Genomic DNA, 21,621 nt, shown 5'->3' on the forward strand with positions numbered 1-21,621 from the left:
AAAAAAAAAAAAAGAAGGAAGGTTCTTCTCAAGAGTGTGACTGGCAGCAACAAGAAGGACAGACCTTTGACAACCACTTCGGTGGTGCAACTGTCACTTCCAACCTCGTTGACAGCTTCACATGAGTAGGTCCCAGTGTCATCAACTTTCATTTCCAAAATATCTAACACAGCCACAGAATTGACAAAGGACATCCTGTGCGTATTACTTTCATGGATTTCCTTATTGTTCTTGAACCAAGTAACCTGGATTTCAGGAGACCCTTTGATTTTGCATTGAAGGCGTGCAGAGTCGCCTGGGGTCAGCAAATAAGATGGATCGACCTTCTTCACAAAGGATGGTGGTTCTGAAAATGGGAAGAGAGGGGAAGAGATGGTAAAAAGGGGAAGGGGAAGAGGAAAGGGGAAAAAGGAAAGAAAGCTGAAATTGAAAGATTGCTTCCGAGAGAAAGAACAAAATACAGCTTCACAAGAGATCAGCATAATCTTTGCTGAGCTGCAGCTTCTGTGATTTTGCTTTCCCTCTTCATCCATCTCTACCCTGCAGGCAGGATCAATTCTTGATTTTCTCTGGTGACAGAAACATTGAAGTAACACACGGTGCACTGCAAGGCAGCAGGGGAGAAGACTTTACAGGGAATGGACCGGGTGGCAGGTCTGAGAAGAATTCACAGTGTAATTTCAACCCAAAGAAGTCTTTTGCCTGTGAAAGAAGAAATGGGGAACCCAAGAAGACGAAAGGTAAAGGGGGCATAGAACTATCTTACCTCTGACTGTGACGCTGGCAGAAGAGGAGCTGCTTCCTGCCTCATTTGAAGCAGTACACACATAGTGGCCTGAGTCCTTGAGCTTAGCCAGAGGAATCTCAAGTGAGGCTATTTTGTCTTCAAAGTAAATCTTATAATCTTTGCCTGGAGGGATTTTGTTTCCATCCTTTGTCCACCCCACAGTTACTTTCCTGTCTTCATCTACCTGACATTCAAGGCGGATTTTTTTATTAACTGCTGACTGTACTGACTGCAAATCTTTAATGAAGTGGGGCTTGTCTATAATGACCATTTCAGTCTGGCAAATATCAGCCCCAAACTTGTTGGAAGCTTTGCAAGTGTAAACCCCTCTGTCACTAGTGGTAAGATGGGAAATTTCTAAAACATGTTTATTTTCCACTTTGGAGATCTTATGGTGGTCTGAAGGTGAAATAGTTGTTCCATCTTTCTGCCAGGTGATGTCGATGACTGGAGTGCCCGAAACAGTACACAGGAACTTGGCACTTTTGCCAACAAAAGTAGTAATAGGTTCAGGTCTGGTAAGAAACGTTGGTGGAAATGCCTCTGCAAAACAAAGGGGTTCAATGTTATCAAGAGGAGAGGAACCAAGCCATATTTGCCAGAGAGCAAGAGAGGCCAGATTGTCATTAAACACTGTTAAGCAAAAGAAAACAGCAGTGAAAGAGATAAGAGGTGTTAAAGATGATAAATTTTGGCTTTTGGTTTTGTACTTCTTCAGTCTATGTATTGCTCCAGAGCTTGAAGGCATTTTGAATCTCTGGAGCAATGTACGAACTAAAGGAAAATAAACAAAAAGCCTTAAATTCTTCCCTCAAGACTGACATATTTTCTCTCTGTTCTCTCAAGATGGGCAAGTTTGCATGCATTTCACTGTCCATGCACCTTTTTCTAGTCTCTAGCACCTAGCACTTAGCAAAGACCACATAAGGACTCCCCCCAGAAAGAGAAAAGTCAGAGTAAAAAAAGTCATCATAAAAGAAATCCCAAAAAGATGATGGCTTTTTGTTCGTTTCTTTCTTTAAAGAAAAACCCCCACTCTATAGCTCTCAATAGACAAAACAATTGCTAATTGAAACCCTTTAAACCTCCTTTTATTTAAGAAGATCTATTTCCCCAGTCACAGAGCTCCCCTTTGGCCACGGCACAAAGATGTTCAGGTATGCAGATCTGCATAACCTGCGTCGCAAGTATAGTTGCAGGATAAATTTAGGGTGCTGGGATAATCACACAGTGACTATTACACCAAGAAATCAGATTTAAAAGTGTTTCTTGTGACATAAACCTTGTTCAAGAATGAATTCACAAAGCAATCCCATGCTGTTTCTTCCTGCTCTCTTTCCCCTTTCTTTCTTTCCCTCTGAAGCTTTTTCACACTGATTCCCTTCTCTTCATACAGAAGACCCTAAAAGCAGAATTCTCAAGAGTTATTCCTTTTCTATGCTTGTGCCTGCCAAAATTAGGCATGGATTATGCAGTATAATGGCAACCAAAAGTCCTACCATAAACATCTGCAAGTATAGCAGTGAAAGCATTACAATACACCACGGTATTTTACGGAAAAGGAGAAGTGTTTGAAGGTCTGTACTTACCAGTTACTGTTAAAACAGCTGTAGAGCTTACACTGCCATGCTGGTTGGAAGCCTTACAGCTATATTCCCCACAGTCAACAACTTGAGGCCTTGGGATCTCCAGTGTGGAGAGGTAGTTGGAGGTGCGAATGGAGTATTTGTCCCCATCGTATATCTCTCGTCCGGCTTTGTACCACTGGAACTTGACATTGGGAGCCATCTCTACCTCACAGGTAAACTTGGCCACATGATTTACAGCCACTTCCAAGGGTTCAAGCCTTCTCCTCAGGATCGGTGCAACTGAAATTAGAAGCAGAGAGTAACTCAAAATCCTGCCTGCTGACATTCTGAAATTAAGTTATTGACTGACTGAAAAAAAGCCCCAAAAAGGTGACATACTTGCAATTCACATAAAGTGACTGTAAAAAAAAAACCACCAAAAAAACATCTGTAAGAAATAAGGCAGTAATAGACTCAGTGGACAGACAGTCTTATAGTGCATAATGACATCAGGAAACAGTGGTGATACTGGAAAAACAAAGGGAAATAGCAATGCACAATAGCAAAAGGATAAAAATATATAGTAATCTATTCTGGACTTGTGAGAAATTATGGTGTGAACAAGAAGTGCAATGACTCTAAGGAGTGAGAGAGGGTGCAGCAGTGAGAAAAATGGGAAGAGCAGCTCCACTTCTCAAGCAAGAATAGGAGAAATGGTTGGGATTGAGATACAGCTTTGTCCTGAACATGCTAGTGCAATGAAACAAAAAAGTTCCTGACCAAAGACTGGGGTAATGGAAGTGAGAGGCCTTGCAATGTGGTAAAAGGAGACCACCAATCCAGAGAGAAAGAGAGCCCTCTGATTAGTGGCATGATGGTATTAATATTGTATCTCTGTCCAAAGATGCACATAGTAGGGGAGGTTCATTAGTAGAGCAGTGCATTATAAAGATAATTTTATCCCCATAATCCAACCTCTTTTAACAACAGTGAGTTTTGCTGCTGTTGCTCTTTTTCCACCTTGATTCAGCGCCTCACAGGTATACTCTCCTTGGTGAATCTCCCCGCACACTTTGCTTATTACTAGTGTGTGTGTGTCCTGATCTTGCAAACACTTGAATTTGTTGCCTGAAGAGACCAGTTTACCCTTAAAGTACCAGTTCACCTTTCTGACATTTGTTATGACAGACACCAGCCTGACACTCTCCTCTTCCTCCACAATAGTGTCAACCAGTTTGCTTTGTGTGATGGGATAACCTTTGCCCAGCTCATCCTCTTGCTTTCCAGCTCTAGTTTCCAGACCCTCTCTGCCCTCTTCCTGACATTCTTCTTCCCTTTTCTCTTTTCTTTTCAGTGTTTCTGTGGGTGTCTCTGTAAGAACATCTGCAGAAGCTACATCAGCAGTGGCTACAGCTGCACCCACATCCTTGATTAGACTCTGCTCAGCCTTGATTACTTGTGCAGACAAAGGGTGTTCCAGTTGTATTTCTTCCTCCATAGTCCTCTCAGCCTGCTGGGGCTCCAACTCAAAGATTTCATCATAGGATTTTCCTGAGAGAAGTGGTCTGGCAGAGAATGGCAATGCTTTGGATTTTTCACCAGTCAGGGAACATTTATGTTCACAAAGAAAGGAATAGAAAACTTCCTTCAAGACTGTTTTCTGGTCAGCTGTCTGAATGTTCACTTCTCCCAAGGCGACTTGGATTTCTATGGGACTGCATCCTCCTGTGCTCACAACATATGTGCACAAGGTATGTGTATTCTCCTTGGTGATGTTTATTGCCTGTACTTTGACATCTTCCTTATCAGCCACCCATTGTGAAAATAAGAGGTTTTTCCCACTTACCACTGCAGCTTTCAGTGCATTTCTGATTTGAGACTTTATGTCTAAGGTGCAGCTTTTGGGAACCAGAGGAGTGAGCTCACTGTCTTTGTTGAGGACTTGGCTTGGCTGGAGCTCACGAGAGTCCATTGTTTCATGGGATTGTCTTTCTGTCCTCTGCCACTGCTTAAGTGTCTTGGAAAGATCAACATGTTTTGACTCCACGGACTGGTTTTCTTCCAGCAACAAGGGAAATCTCACAGCCTGTCCCTCATGTACTCTTGCAGCAAAATCTTCCTTCGCTGTTTCCAGGAAAGAATTGTTCTCCAGGGGGACAGCTTGGCCCCCAATGAAGGCCAATTCAGAGAGAAATCTTGGTTCAGTCTTCAGCTCACCTTGCTCTATCTGAAAGACCTCAAGGATCTGGATTTGGTCACCATCCATGACGCGGCTCTCAGTGGTGCTTGACACCTGTAGAAGGGTTTGGGAAGCCTCTGTCTTCAGAGCAGCAAGTTGCTCTGCTGCCTTGGGGATTATTTCCTCTTTGGGCATGAGTATCTGTGCAGCTACAGTCCCAAGGCAGCCTGGCAGTTGTGTCTCCATCACCGCTGCAGGCACCAAACCCTGGGGGCCAGCAGGGAGGGTTTCCAGAGGCTCTGCCAGAAGCCCGCTGCTCTCTTGTACTGTGGCCGCCTGGGTGAGCATCTCTTCAACACTCTGCGCTGCCAGACAGGTTGGTGGCAAGCCAGGCAAGACATCCTCCCTGGGCAGCATGTACACTGCCTGGCTCATCTGGAGCTGAAGGAGGGTTGAAGGCTGCCTCACGGGCTCAAGACTGAGTGCTTCTTCCATTGCAGGAAGCTCACCAGCCTCCAGGTAGAAAAGAAGGCTTTGCTCCTCTGCCACTGCAGAGTGCTGCAAGGCCGGGCTCTGGCTGCACACAGCGCGCTCCTGGTGCAGCACAAGGAGCTTGGCAGAGCATGAGGCCTCACCCAGGGCACTCACTGCCCTGCACGTGTAGAGCCCAGTGTCCTCCTCCACGCAGTGCCACACCGTCAGAGAGCCGGAGCCATCAGGATGCTGAGCAATGGAGTGACGCGCATCGGAGAAGAGCTGCTCGCTCCCCCTGGACCACAGCATGTCGGGGCATGGCTTCCCCTCCACAGTGTACTCAAAGACTGCCGTGAAGCCTGGTGCACACTGCACGCTGCCCGGCTCCCTGGCAAAGCAGGGGAATCCCGGCTGCCTCTGGCGCACATGGAGCTGGGCGCTGCAGCTGGTCTCACCGTGTACATTGCTGGCCATGCACAGATACTCACCCTCATCCTGCACTCCTGCATACGGGAGGATGAGGCTGTGGTCATTGCCAGCAAACACTAACTTACAGTCCATGCATGGGGTTAGCTTCCTACTGTTGAAAAACCACTGGATTTTGGGTGGGGGACTGCCAGTAACAGTAACAGAGAGCCTAGCTACATCTCCCTGCCAGACTTTAACATCTGAGACCTGCTTGAGGAAAACAAGGGCTTTGCCCTCTTCCTCAATTTTCATCTTTGCTTTGCTGAAACAAACTGGTTTTCCAGGCTCAAATTCAAGTGTTTTCTCTCAATCAGGCAACTGAAGGCTGCTGCTGTAGCCTTCATTTCTTCCTTCCTCAGAAGAGGCAGTAAGAGACCTAGTGATGTCTGTATGGAAAAAAATTGTTTAGTTTTACTAGAATATGTATGAGAATACTCATAGATAGCAATACACAGTGTTAGGCCATCTATTATTCTATAGCTGGAGGCTTTCTCAATACTATAGAGCAGCTAGCAATGAACAGGAGGTCTGTGTTGTCCCCTTGCTGTCACGCCTGCCAAAATGAGTAAGACATGCTGTGTTGTCAGGTTGCTTAAGAATTTCCTATCTTGATCAGGACGGATGTGTCTTTAAACCTGACATCACAGTATGGGTTAGGCATATTCCTCCAGGGTGCACTGTGCAAGGAACAATCAAGCAACATAGATGAATTTCACAGATATAATTAAAGCGGTGTGTGTCATACATATTTGTATGTACACCTATGCAAACAAGTACAACAGAATAGTGCTAAGACCCTGATATAATTCAAAACACCAACAAAAAAACCCCCAGAATGCCACAATTAGGATTGAATCCCACCCCTCACCCCCCCCACAACCAACCAACACACCCACAACCTTTTCAGCACACTAATCGCTCTTCTGATGTATAGTTAATCTCTTTAAACTCTCTTTTGTCTAGCACACCAAAAGATTACCTCTACCTTAACAGCTTTGTCCTGGTTTTGTCATTAGACCCTTAAGTTAACAGCATCATAATTACAAACATCACAAGTTTAAACCCTTGATTTAATATGATCGATTTAAAATTCTGCTTTTGAACTCCTCCCTGTCAAGATGTGGCATATTAAAACTCCCACAATGTCAGAGAAAAAGAGAACAGACTTTTAAGATTTTTTGTTTTCTTGCCTTTTTGAATTTATAGATATTTGCATTAGACAACTTTAGTTCCAACAGTAGTTTAAAATGAGAGGCAAGAACATCTCTGCAGATGTTTGACAATAGAAACATCAGTGAAATATGAAATTTCCAGGAATGGAAAAATTCATGAAAAGCATGATGCAAGTAAAACCTTTGGAAATCAAATACTATTGTCCTCACTGAGTCAAGTTTCCTCAGTAAAGGCCCAGAGTATTTGACAGATATAAGAGTTTAAAAAAAAGACTAAAAATGTGAGTGAATTAATGTCTCTAGACACTGTAATGTCTCTAGGCACTGTAATTGAGAAGCTTCTCAATTACAGTGTCTTCAATTTTAAAACTTATTGAGAGATAAGAATTTTTGCTGCACTCCAACAACAAACATAAAAAACAAACTCTGTCCCCCAATTCTTTCTCATTGGTTTTAGTACTTATTAGTCTTGCCACAAATGCAATAATATAAATGACATAGCACAGTGCATGCAATGATTAACTGCAGAGAAGAAATGCTTAAGTAAAAAAAAAAAAAATTACAGCAGTCCTTCAGCATTACTTACCAACCTTGTTAAAACAGTAATAAATTGTGCAAATAAATTTGAGGATGGGTGGCAGAATTGGGCCAATAAAAAAAAAATATATATATATAAATATAGCAGAGTGAAACCCATGTTAGCACAGGAGAATGCTTTATACACAGAAGTGCGGCAAAAATTAATGAACTTTTCTGTGTTCCTGGATATTTATGAGAGAAGAACTATACAGATACTTCTTCACATTTTAGACATGTTTGTAAAATGAATGAAGTACAAGAAGTGATGGAATTAAATAATTTCATATTTATTTCACAAATTAACCATACATGTTAACATTCAATATACATTGGTGACAAATAAACATATTTAATTATTTTTTAAAGATACTTGTGTTGTAGAAATGAAGACAACATTAAATGTGAAAATAAAATTTTGAGCTTTTTGATTCCTATGAAAACCACAAAATTTTGAAAAGAGTCAAACTATACCAGTTGTCCCAGACTAAGTTCATTCAAACCTAGGATTACTCCAGATTTAACAACTATAGCTTAGGTGAACCAGGTGCTCCTGGCTAATCTATGAAACTTAAACCAAGACTTATAAATTTACATAAACCCCAAACACCACTACATGGGTAAAGATAAAGATGCTTGGCCATATATTTCAGATGTGAATATGAACTTGGACCTGTGTGGCTTATGGCTCAAAAACCAAGTTATGGGCCTCTTTGTGCTAAAAATATTCAGATTTACATGCAAAATAAACACACTTCACAATTGCGCAGAACCTAACCAAAGGGCCTCTGACCTCTTTGACTTTGGAACTAAAAGACCCCTCACATCCCAGCTGACATAGAACATTCATGCCAACCTCCCTAAGGACCTCTGCTGTCTAATGAATGTCAGTGAGTGCTACACATCTACACAAGGAATGGATTAAGGACACATCATGGAGTAATTCGTTCTCAGCACAACATTGGGTCAGACAGTCATGCTTCTCTTTTCTACCACCATTACCTGTCAGAAAGCACAACTAGCTTTGCCTTTTAACATACAAATCTTAAATATTTATTGAGGGGTCATGACTGAGAAGACACTGAAGTGACACATTTGCATTAGCCTAAACACTTCAGTCACTTTGCCCAGGTACTGGGTTATTAGAACTTGCCACTCCTGATTTTAAATTTTTATCAGGCAACACAATTGGGCAAGGTGAATCTTTTGAACAAAAACCAGTATCCCAGATGAGTGATGAGACAGTCTTAGATGATAACAGATTTTTTGAGACATGGTGGTCTCACTGTGAGGACTCATCAAACACAGAAATAAGAAATGGTATGAACATAACTGAACATAGTATAGGAGTAGTTTTTATGCTTAAAGTCATCACTCTGCTTAAAGCAAGGCAACTGACAGCAATTTGTAAATAACTGGAAGAATCTCATTAACAGGTAAACAAAGTAAAACTAATTTTTGCTTAGGGATCTTGAACTCAAGATCTTGACATATAGGTGACTGGAAAGCTGGTAGGTGCATTAGAGAGTAATTTAGATTCTGAGAAACATTAATTAATAACTTTCCTCCATTTAACATATTTTCTTAATCAATTTATCATTGTTTATGTAGACTTAATTCTGATTTAATTATGTCAGCTACTGTGTGTTCCTCCTAAATATTAGCATTACTTTAAATATAAAAATATATATTCACATAGAGAACATTAATGTAAAAATCTCCTGTGCTGAGAAAATGCCACACGTAACAAGTGAATATATTCCCCTTATTTCTGGTCATCTCGACAAATAGCACACTTAACTGTTCTTAATAATTAAAAAAAAAAAAAGAGAGAAAGAAAAAAGGAATATGTAGAGATGCAGTTCTAATGTGAAACAAGAATACTGCATAAAAATATCTTACTTTTTTACTACTATGCATTTCTTACGAATGACACTGGAATACAGGGACAACCAAGATTATTTTAATGAATTGACAGTAACATAATTGAGCTGTTATTATTACACTCCCTTTGTCCTTTCCCTTTAACTTCTAAAAATACAGTACAAAATATGCTTTCATGTTTATTACTTGGTAATAGAGAAGAAAATCCTGTCCAGTCTCTACTAGTGCAAAATTTTCATTTTTCTTCCCATTGCTCTGCTTTTCTTTGCAACAGCATAATTTCATTGACTTAGAAAAAGGCATTTAATTCCATGAAAGAGGCCCATAGATGTAAGAATTTTGCAGTGATAGAAACCATAAACAGGATTTGAATCATGTTTTGACACAACATTGTGAGAAGGGGGAATACCAATTTAAGGAGTTCTTTAACAGAACTATACCCAAACTGAACGGCAAGCATAAGTTAGTGTTCCATACCATTAGATCACAAGAAAAAGGTGGTGTCTACATTTTCAGGTGATTTCTAGCATACATAAAACAATAGTGATTGCACTGATACAGACACACAGGTATATGTACATTATACAAAAAAATTAGTCCTATGCAAATCAGTGTCAATTAAAATATCTTTATAAGAATGAGCAAAGAGCGTAGAAGGAGTCTGAAATATCCGTCAGTGCAGAAAGTGCGCACAAAATCTATGCATGGATTAAATCTCACTTAAATTCCCCAAAGAAGGCAAATCTAAGTGAAATACAAATATGCCCACAGATTGGTTTTCATCCTTAAGGAGATGAAAACAATGCCCCTAAAATGAGTGCTGCATTTTTACCTGCAGTGAACAATGTCATAAAAACATTTAGTATTTCAAGACAGACTCTGAGATAAATTATGGAAGTTTAGTATAATGTTAACACAGCACAAGTCTCAGCAGTTCCCGCCCTGTTAGTAGCTATACATTTGTACTGCCCACTGTCACTCTGCATCAGGTTTTCAATGGTAAGACTGTGCAAGCCGTTCTGCTCTTCCTGTGCACAGTACCTATCCCCTTCCAACAACACCCCATCCTTGTACCAGCGGACACTGGGACAGGGGGAACCAGTCACAAGACACTGGAAGCATGTTGAGGCACCTACAAATGTACTGTAGTCAGAAATGGGCCTCACAAATCTGGGAGGAACTTCTGTGACCTGGAACTCAAAGCTGCAGTTCTCTGAGTCCTCTGCCCTAAACTCAACCCGTTCCTCTTCGGATGGTTCTGCAAACACATCAAAACTAATGTTGACACGCTTCTGCCCTTCCACTTCCTGCTCTTTTTGAGTCACTGCGAGCAGTTGGATTGCTTTTTCTGAGTCATCTCTGTGCGGCTCAAACTCAAATTCCAGCTCTATTTCTGACTGGTCACCCGGGCTCACAGTCGTACTCAAAAGCAAGTCACACTTCCGAGACCTGTGAGGTTCACAGCCGGTCACTGTCTCACTGCTCACTGCATTTGCTTCCTGCTGAGCCATGACCACAAGGGAGCCTTTGCACGTTGCTTCTCCCAGCCTATTAGTTGCCTGACAGCGATACAAGCCACTATCAGAAGGTCCTACAGTTTTGACCTTCAGACTGTGAAGTCCCTCCTTCTGACTCACAACATACTTCCCTGTGCCAGGTGTCGCACATGTGTCACCTCTGAACCACTGAACTACTGGGACAGGAGTACCTGTTACAACACACTCAAAAACTGCATCCAAGCCTTCTGTCACCTTGATATCTGTAATGGGCACAGCAAAGCGTGGAGGCATTTCAGTTACTTGGAAATCAATTTTTACATCCTCATTCTCCCCTGCTGCGAAGCCTGCAGCTTGTTCTAACAAGGCAAGTGGAAGTACATCTAGAGAAACCACCATGCTCTTCTTGTCTGGGCTAAACTCAGGACTGGTTATGATTTTGACCTGCTTCTCAAACTCTTTCACTTCATTTTCATCCAGCTCCACTTCCAGGAGGATTTCCTGTGGTGAAGGGGACCGCGAAGATGTGTTTGGCTCCATGTCAAAGTGTATAACATGCTGGTGGGTGACAGGGGGTGGCAGTGCCAGTGACCGCCCATCTTCAGGCAAAACCTCCACCTCTGCAATGCTTTTAGCTTCCCCGACAATGTTCACTGCATGGCACAGATACTGTCCTTCATCAGCTTTCCGGACATTAACGATTTCCAGAACATATTTGTCCCCATCCTTCTCTATTTGCACTCTCTCATCCAGCTCCAGCAAAGACTTATTATGATACCACTTGACTCCTGGCTTGGGCACACCCACCACCTCAACCACAAACATCAGTGTGCTGCCCTCATACAACCTCCTCCCGCTCAATGCCTTGAGGAATGCTGGTGGCATGTCCCTGCCTGATGGCTCCAGGGCTTCACAGGGGGTCATAAACCCATTTGACTGGGGCAGGTCTGGAGTCTGATGCCTCCTCTCACAGAGGGGGAGCATGGTCAGGGCATCCATATACTCCCCAGTGGGTGTCCGGTAGCGTTCTGGTGGCGTGCTGTCCCCTGATGCAGAGTAGGGTCCCTCAAAGGGTGTGAAATATTGCTCTGAGGGTGTGTTGCATTTTGAACTCTCGAAAGGTGAGGAGTAGTACTCAGGGGCCATGCTATACACTGAGCCCTCGGACGGTGTGGAGTAGCGCTCAGGTGGCGTGCTGTACCCTGAGCCCTCGGACGGTGTGGAGTAGCGCTCGGGTGTGCTGAGCGGCGTGTGGTAGGATGCTGATGAAGCAGTTTCAAAGATTTCCACGGAGGAGGGAGGTGTGTAGAAGCGGTCTGAATCAGGTGACTCTTCTCTGCTCCCGCTCTCCAGCTCTATAGACATTTCTGACTCAGGAGAGAAGGGCCGGGCAAATTCCTGATGGTTGTTGTAATAATCATAAACTGTGCTGAAGGTAACCTCCTCCACTTCCAATGAAGTTATAGTTTCTTGCTGCTCCTTCTGAACTCTGCCTTTGAGAGTTGGAGTTTCATATATCCCAGTGGATCTTAAATAATTGGCCAGGGACAAATCAGGCTCCAGCTCTGAGATTTGAACAGCACTGGGCTCTGGACCTGCAGAAGTATCCTCCCACATTTCTTCTCCATCCAGGCTATTCTCAGAGGCTTCCTCAGTGGGAGTCCTCTTCTTGTCCCAAGACTCCTTCCTTTGCTCCTTCTGTGCCACAGGATTATCCATTACTAAACCAAGTACGAGTTTCCCAAAAGAGAAGCCCTTGGTTATGTTTGGCTCCTGCTGGATGTCTCTGAGCATCTCCTCAGGGGAATCTGCGCTTTCCATCTCACAGGTGAAGCTGCTCCTTCCTGGCTCAAAGAACTTTTCTGTCCCAGAATCACCATCTTCCTCAGCCTGATGCCCAGACTGAGGTTTCTTTTCATGTGCAGCTTTTTTCAAGTCCATAATGAAGCTGTCGCTCTGGGAGTCTATGGTCTCCAGTCGTTCCCCACTCTCCCACACATGTGTTTCCTGAACTCCTCTTTGGAAACCTGGTGTGGGCTCCACTAGAAATTCATTAGTTTTTTCTTGAAGTGAGTCCTCTCCACAGACACTCATCTTTAAATCCTGAACTTCTTCAGCAGAATGTCCCTCTTCAGCAGATATCCTGACACTGCCAAAGTCCCCATTAGGTGTTTGCAAATCAGCTGTTGTGATTTCTCTTGGCTCTTCCTCTTCCTGGGCATCGACCTCTTCCTGCTGCATCCTGTAGCTCTGACGCAGCTCCTCACTCAGAGACATCTCTCCTTCAAGCACATCACGTTGGTGCACTGGAGAGATGATCCCAGTGATGACCTCCACACTTTCCAATGCTGTGGGGGTTTGTGCCTGTTCTGTGTGCACAGTCTCTGCAGCTGGGAAAGGCTGTGCAAACTTCTTCAGATCAAATATGATCTCAGTATCAGGCTCAGAGGGCAACAGCTGCTCTCTGAAATGCACTTCTTCCACTTCTTCAGCTTTCTCAGTAAAAACCTGACCTGAGTTTTCTATGCCAGGAGGAGTAGGGATTAGATTCAAAGAAGGGTTGCATGCATCAGACTCCATTTCTTGCAGCATTTGCCTGTCACTTTGTATTTTCCAGTGTGTGGCATCACCATCATCAATCACGTCTTCTTTACAAAGATTATCATCAGCTTTAATGTCCTGTTCAATACCAACTGATCTCTCTTGCTCTTTGTCCTGTTCCTCCTGATGCTCTCCTGCATAGAATTCACAAAAGCCAAACTCCTCTTTTGTGGGGGTGCTTGCAATGTGGTCCTGCATGTGGGGCACACTTGGCTCTTCCACTAGAGGCACATCAGGAGTCACTGCCTCCCCGGCAGGGGCATCACACTCTGGGCAGACATCACTTCTGTCTTGCACCACAGGTGATAGAGGAATGAAAAATTTTGAAACCTTACACTCCTTTGCCAAAGCAGACTGCTCAGGGGCACGTGTTTGCCCTTGCACTTCCATAAATAGGAAATCCTTACCTTCTTTTGCAAGAGCAGGCTGCTCAGGGGCATGTATTTGTTCTTGCACTTCCACAAATGATAAATCCTTCCCCTTCCCTGCCAGAGCAGACTGCTCAGGAGCATGTATTTGTTCTTGCACTTCCACAAATGATAAATCCTTCCCCTTCCCTGCCAGAGCAGACTGCTCAGGAGCATGTATTTGTTCTTGCACTTCCACAAATGATAAATCCTTCCCCTTCCCTGCCAGAGCAAACTGCTCAGGAGCATGTGTTTGTTCTTGCACTTCCACAAATGATAAATCCTTCCCCTTCCCTGCCAGACCAGATTGCTCAGGAGCATGTATTTGTTCTTGCACTTCCACAAATGATAAATCCTTCCCCTTCCCTGCCAGAGCAGACTGCTCAGGAGCATGTGTTTGTTCTTGCACTTCCACAAATGGTGACTTCAAGATGTCCCAGGACAGAGTATCTGTATGTGGTAGCACCTTGCCTCCTTCAGGCTCCAGCTCCTCAGAAAAGTGACCTGAGTCCTTGGCCACTAATTCACATCCTTCCCTGGATATAGTAGGGTGCAATTCAGTGGTATCAATTCCAAAGCTGTGTTCCTCAGAGACAGCTTTCCCCCTGTTCTGCCTCATCTCAGAAATACCATCAGTATAACTCACCCTTTCCTCCGTATTGCCCACTTCTTGCCTTGCATAAACTTCTGTGATATCCAGCACCACTGTTTCCTCCATCTCACTTTCCCTGATGTGAGATGTTTCCTCACAATCTTCCAACTGCTCACCAGGATGTGGAGACAATCTCAGGGACCAGGGTAGGTGGGCTTCTTCCTCCTTGGGGCATGCAATTTGTTCTTCTTCATCCTTACCAAATATGCTGAGGCCTTGGAGGTGCAGAACATGGTCCATGGCAGGCAGTTCCTCAGTGCCTTCCCCCTTGCTATACAGCTTGGGTGCCCTGGGCTGCACTGTCAGCTCAGAGGCAGTCTGTGCTGTTCCAGCCACGTTTGTGGCCACACAGCAGTATCGCCCAGCGTCTGTGACAGAGACCTCTTGAAGGTATAAGCGGTACGTGCCATTCTTGCCCTCTTCGAACCTCAGTCTCTCACTGACAGAGAGGCTCTGGCCATTCAAGGACCAGCTCACAACTGGTGGGGGCTGCCCAGACACAGCACACTCCAACACCACTTCCTCTCCTTCACAGCAATGAATATGTGCTGGGGCTTCTGTCACAATTTGGGGTGGTTCATTTCCCATATCAAATGAAAACTTAAATTTGTGCTTTATGGTGGGAGCAGCCCGCTCTGAAGAGAGTCGTGGGATCTCTCTCATCTCTGTGTCTTGCTCTGGTGTTGGAGTGGGGGCAGTGATTTTGATTTCCACAGGTAACGACAGCAAGTCTGAGTCTGGAACTGCACTTGGCAGTTTCTTCTCTGCTGCAAAGACCTGACCAACTTCTTCCTCCTCCTCCTTCATTTTCTCCTCTTTCTTCTTCTCTTTCTCCCTTTTTTCCTCCTTTACCTCTTTCTTCTCCTCCACTTTCATCTCCACTTTTTCCTTCTTTGTGTACTTATGGGCCGGCATTCGCTGCCTCACATGGAGTCCCGCTGAGGTGCTGACTGTGCCCAGTGGGTTGAAGATCACACAGGTGACAGTGCCACCATGCTGTGGGAGCACAGATGGGAAGGTCAGTGTGGAGCAGCACCCTGTGGTGTGAACAGCAGTGCCCTGGATGCGCCCCACGGGCTTGTCGTTGTTGTACCAAGTGACAGTGGGCTGTGGGCGCCCATGGAAGAGGCAGGAGAAAGCGCATCTTTGTCCCTCAACAGCTTCCTGGGGCTTGATCTCCTGCACAAAGAGGGGTGGGCAGGGCTCCAGGAGCCCACCTTGCACCTGCCATCTCTCTCCCAGGTCCTTGGACCTGGAGTACTGCTTCACTACCTGCACTGTGAGAGGCTTTGAGCCAACCATTTTGGCAGCCACCTTAAGTGGGCTGGGCTTCCCAGGAGGTGCCTCCTGGGGCGTGGACATGAGGAATTCCTGCTTCTTTTTCAGCGCTGCCCTCTTTGCTTCCCGCAGCTTCTGCAGCTTCCAGCGGATCTCCTCATCCAGCAGCTCCTCAGCATTAGCCACCGTGCCCCTGTGCTCCCTACCGAGCTCCAGCCCTGGGCGGCACGGCCCCCCGAGCGGCAGGCTCTGGAAGCGGATGGTTCGTACCATGCCCCGGGCCGGTGAGAGGTCCCCAGGCTCAGCCTCCTGCCCCTTGTCAAAGGGGGAGCCGGTGCAGCGGAGCACCACCCGCAGGCGCTCCTCCCGCCGCTGCTGCAGCAGGCACCCCCAGCTCTGCCGCATCCACTCTGCATTCCCGGCCGGAGCCGGGCCCCGCCGCTCCCCTCTGCGTGCCACCAGCAGGGAGGCGGTGGACTCGGCCGAGCCCTCACTGTTAATGGCAAATACCCTGTAGCTGCCAGCGTCGTGCTCCCGCACGTCCCGCAGCTCCAGGCTGGCGCAGTGCGTGTGCTCCGTGCTCTCGCTGCGAATCACCTTGCGGCAGTCCTGCAGGACGGGCCGGTTGTTGTGGAACCAGGCCATGTGTGGTGCTGGGCATGCCACCAGCTTGCACCGGAAGAACGCAGGGTCCCCCTCCAAGACAGACCTACACTTCAGTCCCTGTGTGAAGATGGGTTTACGGTTCTGGGGGCAAGCCAGCACCGCCGCTGTGCCGTGTCCCTCGAAGTCCACGCTCTGCTGTTCTGCAAGAGAAGGAGACTGGGTTACAACATGTCACGCTCTGCCTACCACCTGGTTGTAAAAAAGTAGCAATATATTGAAATAAAAAATGGGCATGCAACAGATTTCATCACACACCCAGGAAAAAAAAGTAATTCACTCACCATATTTGTTCGAATAAACGCAACGCCTTGCTCTGTTTTAAAGATTGACACGAAAATCGTTCGTTGTCTGTTCTTTCTTCAGACTGGAAATTTCTTCTTGAACAAGCAAAAAAAGAATTTCAAAATAACATGTTCTTCTGCGTATATGTTTTTTGTTGCCTGGAAAAGCTGTGTGTCTTTGAGTGGCAAAGAAGAATATCTTACCTGACTTGCAGACAGTAGAATAAACGCCCTTTCTGACCCCTCTGTTTGTAGATATGTTCAAACAATTGAAAAAAGTAGTTTGAAATATATTTTAAAAAAGTAAGTAACATGAAATGAGAAGGCGTTTATTCGAACTAATACAGCCACTAACTTCACAGTGTTATGCACGGGGGGAAAAGCAAGCAACATGAATCACGTATGCTATCTGCAAGCCAGGGTAAGAGATGTATAATGATGAATTAATGTATGTAAAAAAAAGTGCGAGGAATCAATGGGAATGTGTAGCTTTCAATAACCTGAACAACAAATGCTCTCTAGTATACTTCATCTATCCATCCAATAGTGTCCATTGAACCAATTAATGTTAGGCTGCTAACTTGTTTAAAAGTAATACAATTAAGATTTGTATAACTTCCTTCTGAAGTAAACTATTCCATGCATTCAAAAGGAAATTGAACGTATAAGAGCTCGGTGAACAGCTGCAAAGCATGAAGTAAAAGTTAAAAATATGGCTGCACAAGTATAGATTTGAAGTTTTAAACATATTTTAAAACTTAAATAACCTCATAATGCAGGTAACCTTTTGCATATCAAAACAAACATGCAACATGTTCCAATATGCTTTAAAGTGTGTCTTTCCCCATCAGACACTTCATGGAAGCTGATAAAACCTTTTCACAACAATACTAATTACTGGTAATAATTATTTTCATTGGTTATTGTACCTTTCACTTCCATTTCAACCTCTTCCTCTAGCTTCTCATGAACAATTTTTTCAGGAGCTAGAATAAAAAAAGACAAATATTTTTGAGCTATGGTTGTTAAATGTGCCAGTCAACACTTTATATGGTAAAAACATCCAATCTGTTTTGCAAATAGACATAAATCTACATGTACACACACACACACATAAATGCATGCCAAACAATCAAAACACTTGATAAATTTTGAGAATAAATGAATCAAATATTTTCAAACTTGTTTGCAATATACATTTTCCTGAAAGATTTGCTTTCTTTTTGCAGGGCGGGGGAAAGTTTCTAAAACAACATGCCTTTATCATGCTGTAAATCCCTGAAGAAAACATTCAACAATCCACAGACTAATGAGATACTTCTCCTTCTTTATCATCTCCTAGGGAATGAATATGGTGGAATGCAATTATGATGCTATGCATGAGGAATTGATACTTGGAAGGAACATGCAGTTGCCAACCTGTCACTTTCAGATGGGTGCTGCACTCGGCTTGTCCTGCAGGGTTAACTATTCTGCACTTGTATATACCCTCGTGGTCCTGACCAACTTTCAACAATCTTAAACTGCACAGTGGCCCATCGTGTTTTACGGAGCACAGTGCAGACTCCTCAACTATTAGCTGATTGCACAGCCAGACTACGCAAGGTGTAGGCACACCTTTCATTATGCAAAAGAGAAACACATCATCTCCTTCTTTTACAGTGGTTTCTGAAGGCAGAGTTTCAAGAAACTCTGGTGCTTTGGCGTCAGTTTCTGTGATGTCTTCACATGGCACAACATCAGGATAGTATACTCTGTTTCTTTGCTTCTCAGTTTCATGTGGTCTTTGGGATGTGGATATAAACAAGCTTGAGGTTTTCTTTGAAGATTCTTGCTTAACTTCAGATGCTTTAAACTGACAATCTTTGGCTGCTTTAAAGCTTTTAGAATCTGATTCAAGAGTAATTTTTGTTACTGCTTTGGCTTGCGCTTCTTTTGCTAGGTAAGAATAAAGTTAGGAAAAGGATTAGGTCAGATGTTTTGCAGGAATAAAAAACATCCTTATACTTATGGGGAGAAACCCCAGTAATTAGTATTGATAGAATATGCTGTATATTAGTGCTAAAACAGTGCTATTAAACATGAGTGATGGCACATTTAAGAGCTCTATTCCTGTTAGGCTAGTTCTAGGGTCTTTCATGGGACCAAGTCTTCATCCACGGCAACTAAAAAAAAAGCACATCTTTGCTTCTAATTTAGAGTCTTAATTTGGAAAGTAGCAGCAGAAGATTATGTAAAGTGCTTTTAGCAGCTCTATAATGAAGAAAGAAATTTCAGTAATTAAGAGCCAGATCAACAGGGTCAATACCTTTTTCATTATTCATCTTAGTTTTCTGGTCTTGATTCCCTTGAACTCATCAGACAATCACCTGTCGTGATAATACATTTTTGGGTCTTCACTAATGGTAATACTACTAACATTTTAATATATGGATGTTAGGAAGAGGTAGAAGGAGTTTAAGCAAAAAGTAAAGATTTATATATTAGGAAGAGTGAAAAGTGGAAGACGGTTCAGTATTGCAGCAATACAATACTTGCACCCATTAATCCTTTCAAGTACATTAATTTATATTGCTAACTTTGGAATTGGAATCTTGGATTTGTTGGAAACATGCTGGAGTTAGAAATGACCTGGTATCTAATTCAAAATTGCATCTGGCATTCTTTTCTCCCTTAAACTCCGGCTTCAGGAATTAACAAAATATAAAAATTCCTACAAGCCTGTTTTGCTTTACATCTCACTGCATGTCATGAAGGGTATGAGGAATAAAAAGCCTGAGACATCTGTGACTTTATGGGAAGAGGCACAAAGTTACATTACCAACTTCCCAGTATGCACATGTCACATATGAATAGAGCTGTAAATGTGGAGGAAAAACCCCAGAGCATTATTATTAGAGCTTTCTCAATTAAATACTGATAATAAAGGTAATATGAGTGAGCTCTAGGCAGTTATAATGAAGCTGCAAAAAGTAAGTGATAATGTTAAAAGTCAGATAACCACCTTTGACTGTTAGTATTGCTGAAGTTGTTGTCCCTCCATAGTCATTATACACAGTACAACTGTACAGTCCTTGATCTGACAGCTGGGCATTTAGGATTGTAAGCAGAAGAACATTTCCATTTTGTGATATCTTCAATTTTTCAGATGATTCTATCTTTTTACCTTCATGGGCCCAAAGAAACTCATAGAATTCATTTTCTAGGGCACATATGAACTGAGCAGTGTCGCCACATTTCACAGTTAGGTCTCTGAGTTGCAAGAGAATCTTTGGAGGGACATCTTTCTTTTCTTGAGAGGTCGTCATAGAGATTTTGGTGCTCTGAGATGTTTGAGAAAGGACTGAGGTGTGCACAGCTTTAATTTCTTCAACTGATGTAGCCTTCATTGTCAAGCTTTCTGATATTTCTGATACACTTTCAAAAACCTGTACACGCAATTCCTGTGATGGTTGTTGCACTGATTTAAATTCTTTTTGATAAGATTCAATGTTCTTCTTTGTGAGAGGAGAAACATGGAATTCTGATATAGACTGTGACCGGATAGACTCTTTTACGTCTTTCCCAGAACTTTGCCTATCTAGGGCTTGCACTGTGTAATCAAGTAACAAAAACAACAACATTAGTATCTAAAGAACTTTACTGGGCTATGCTCTGAACAAAATCAAACAGCATGGAGGATGAAAATGAATGATCTTCATTTGAAAACACAGCATGCTAGACGTACTACTCTGTTGACACAGAAGTTATCCATTCACATGTATGAATGACAAGTGATGCCTAAGCTAGTCATGCAGTTGATACTCAGTTGGTGCTTGTTTCTTCTTTCACCAAAGTGGTCCATTTTTGGTATTGGAAACTTACAGCACTTTTAAAGGAGGTACTTTCTTTTTTATCTTTCCTACGGAAATACCTCAATCACTACTATAAAGATCATTAAGCCACTTGTTTTAAAATCCTGAATGCCTTCATTAAATCATTTCTATTCTTTGACCTATATTAAGATGCAAACTTGAAAATTTCCAAATGTTACAGCTTAAAGACAAGAAATGAGAGTGGCTGGGTTATTGAGGGTACTATTAAAGTTAGGTGGGAAAGAAAAGGTGTGAAACAAGGAAAAAATTAGTAACAGCATGAAAGTGTGGTATGCAACAAATTGAATCCCTTTGAAGTAAAAATGGGGCTTTACCTTCTGCAGTCACTGTAAGTGTAGCTGTACATGTTGTTTCTCCAGCACTATTTCTTGCCTTGCAAGAGTATTGGCCAGCATGCTCTAAGAAAGCATCTACTATTATCAGTATAGCTGTGCCTGTAGACTCATCAAAGTGGAAAACTAAGTCTTTTTTTGGCAACATGAGTTGTTGATTATGAAACCACTGGATTTTTGGTTTGGGCCTGCCAGAGACTCTAGCTTGAAATCTGACTGATTCCCCGCTGCATACCCTGCAGCTTGAAATAGGCTGGATAAAGGTGGGCTTTTGGCCAACAGATTCCTCCTTAAGTGAAACAGATGAAGAAACATGCCAAGGGGACTCTGATGTAACTTCTTCAACATTTTTAAATCCTGAAAAGAAGCATGCCAACTTTTAATTTCTTACCCTACACTACAATGAATTTTCTCTCTCATTCAAGTTTTTTTCCTAACTCGCAACTTAACAGCATGAATTATTTTCATTCATCATTTATAAAATATATTGCAAAAAGGAAACAAAATATTTATGGTTAAATAATATCAAGACCAATATAGAACAGTAAATTCTCCAAACAGTGTTTCTGCTCTAAAATTTTAATCAATGTTTCATTACTTCATATGAATGTAAAGTATGTATTTTCAGTTGCCCGAGTACCTGTTACATACCTCTGTTTGAGATGTTTTTCAAAACTTTCAAAGTAATTTATTTTATACAAAAACTACTAGATTGTCTTCACAAGGCAAATCAAAGAATGTGTAAGCAAAAAAACGTCCATTAGAAAGAAGGTTTAAACAATCTTTGGTGCATGACAGATTCTAAGACTGGAGTAAATGAAAAGGGGACATGGAACGTGGAAAAAACTTGAAATACATTTTTCTGTTCATGACATATATTTTGGAGACATGTATGCTGTGGACATTGTAAATGGCGGCAATTAAT

At 42.9% G+C, this 21,621-nt stretch overlaps 3 protein-coding genes across 52 annotated transcripts in view; all 3 read right to left on the reverse strand.

Annotated features, from left to right (window-relative positions):
* TTN (titin) overlaps nt 1–21,621 on the reverse strand; it is a 239,446-nt gene that overhangs the window by 182,380 nt on the left and 35,445 nt on the right. For all 50 annotated transcript variants that reach the window (XM_038142803.1, XM_038142798.1, XM_038142790.1 and 47 more), the window contains 4 exons: nt 17,419–17,475; nt 2,377–2,655; nt 767–1,330; nt 65–346 (listed from right to left, as the gene is read on the reverse strand). In XM_038142803.1, coding sequence (XP_037998731.1) covers nt 65–346; nt 767–1,330; nt 2,377–2,655; nt 17,419–17,475 — 1,182 coding nt within the window. The remainder of the gene's footprint in view (nt 1–64; nt 347–766; nt 1,331–2,376; nt 2,656–17,418; nt 17,476–21,621) is intronic.
* LOC119703252 (titin-like) lies at nt 2,662–6,311 on the reverse strand. Its single transcript, XM_038142837.1, has one exon. It carries the CDS (start codon nt 5,726–5,728, stop codon nt 3,299–3,301), a length of 2,430 nt encoding a protein of 809 aa, XP_037998765.1. The 5' UTR covers nt 5,729–6,311; the 3' UTR covers nt 2,662–3,298.
* LOC119703253 (myopalladin-like) lies at nt 17,482–20,821 on the reverse strand. Its single transcript, XM_038142838.1, has 2 exons — nt 19,494–20,821; nt 17,482–18,427 (listed from the first exon to the last, which is right to left on the reverse strand). The coding sequence occupies exons 1-2, from the start codon at nt 20,110–20,112 to the stop codon at nt 17,796–17,798; spliced, it is 1,251 nt and encodes a 416-aa protein (XP_037998766.1). The 5' UTR covers nt 20,113–20,821; the 3' UTR covers nt 17,482–17,795.

The sequence above is a fragment of the Motacilla alba genome, chromosome 7 (genome assembly GCF_015832195.1).
Source record: "Motacilla alba alba isolate MOTALB_02 chromosome 7, Motacilla_alba_V1.0_pri, whole genome shotgun sequence".
Lineage (NCBI taxonomy): Eukaryota > Metazoa > Chordata > Aves > Passeriformes > Motacillidae > Motacilla > Motacilla alba.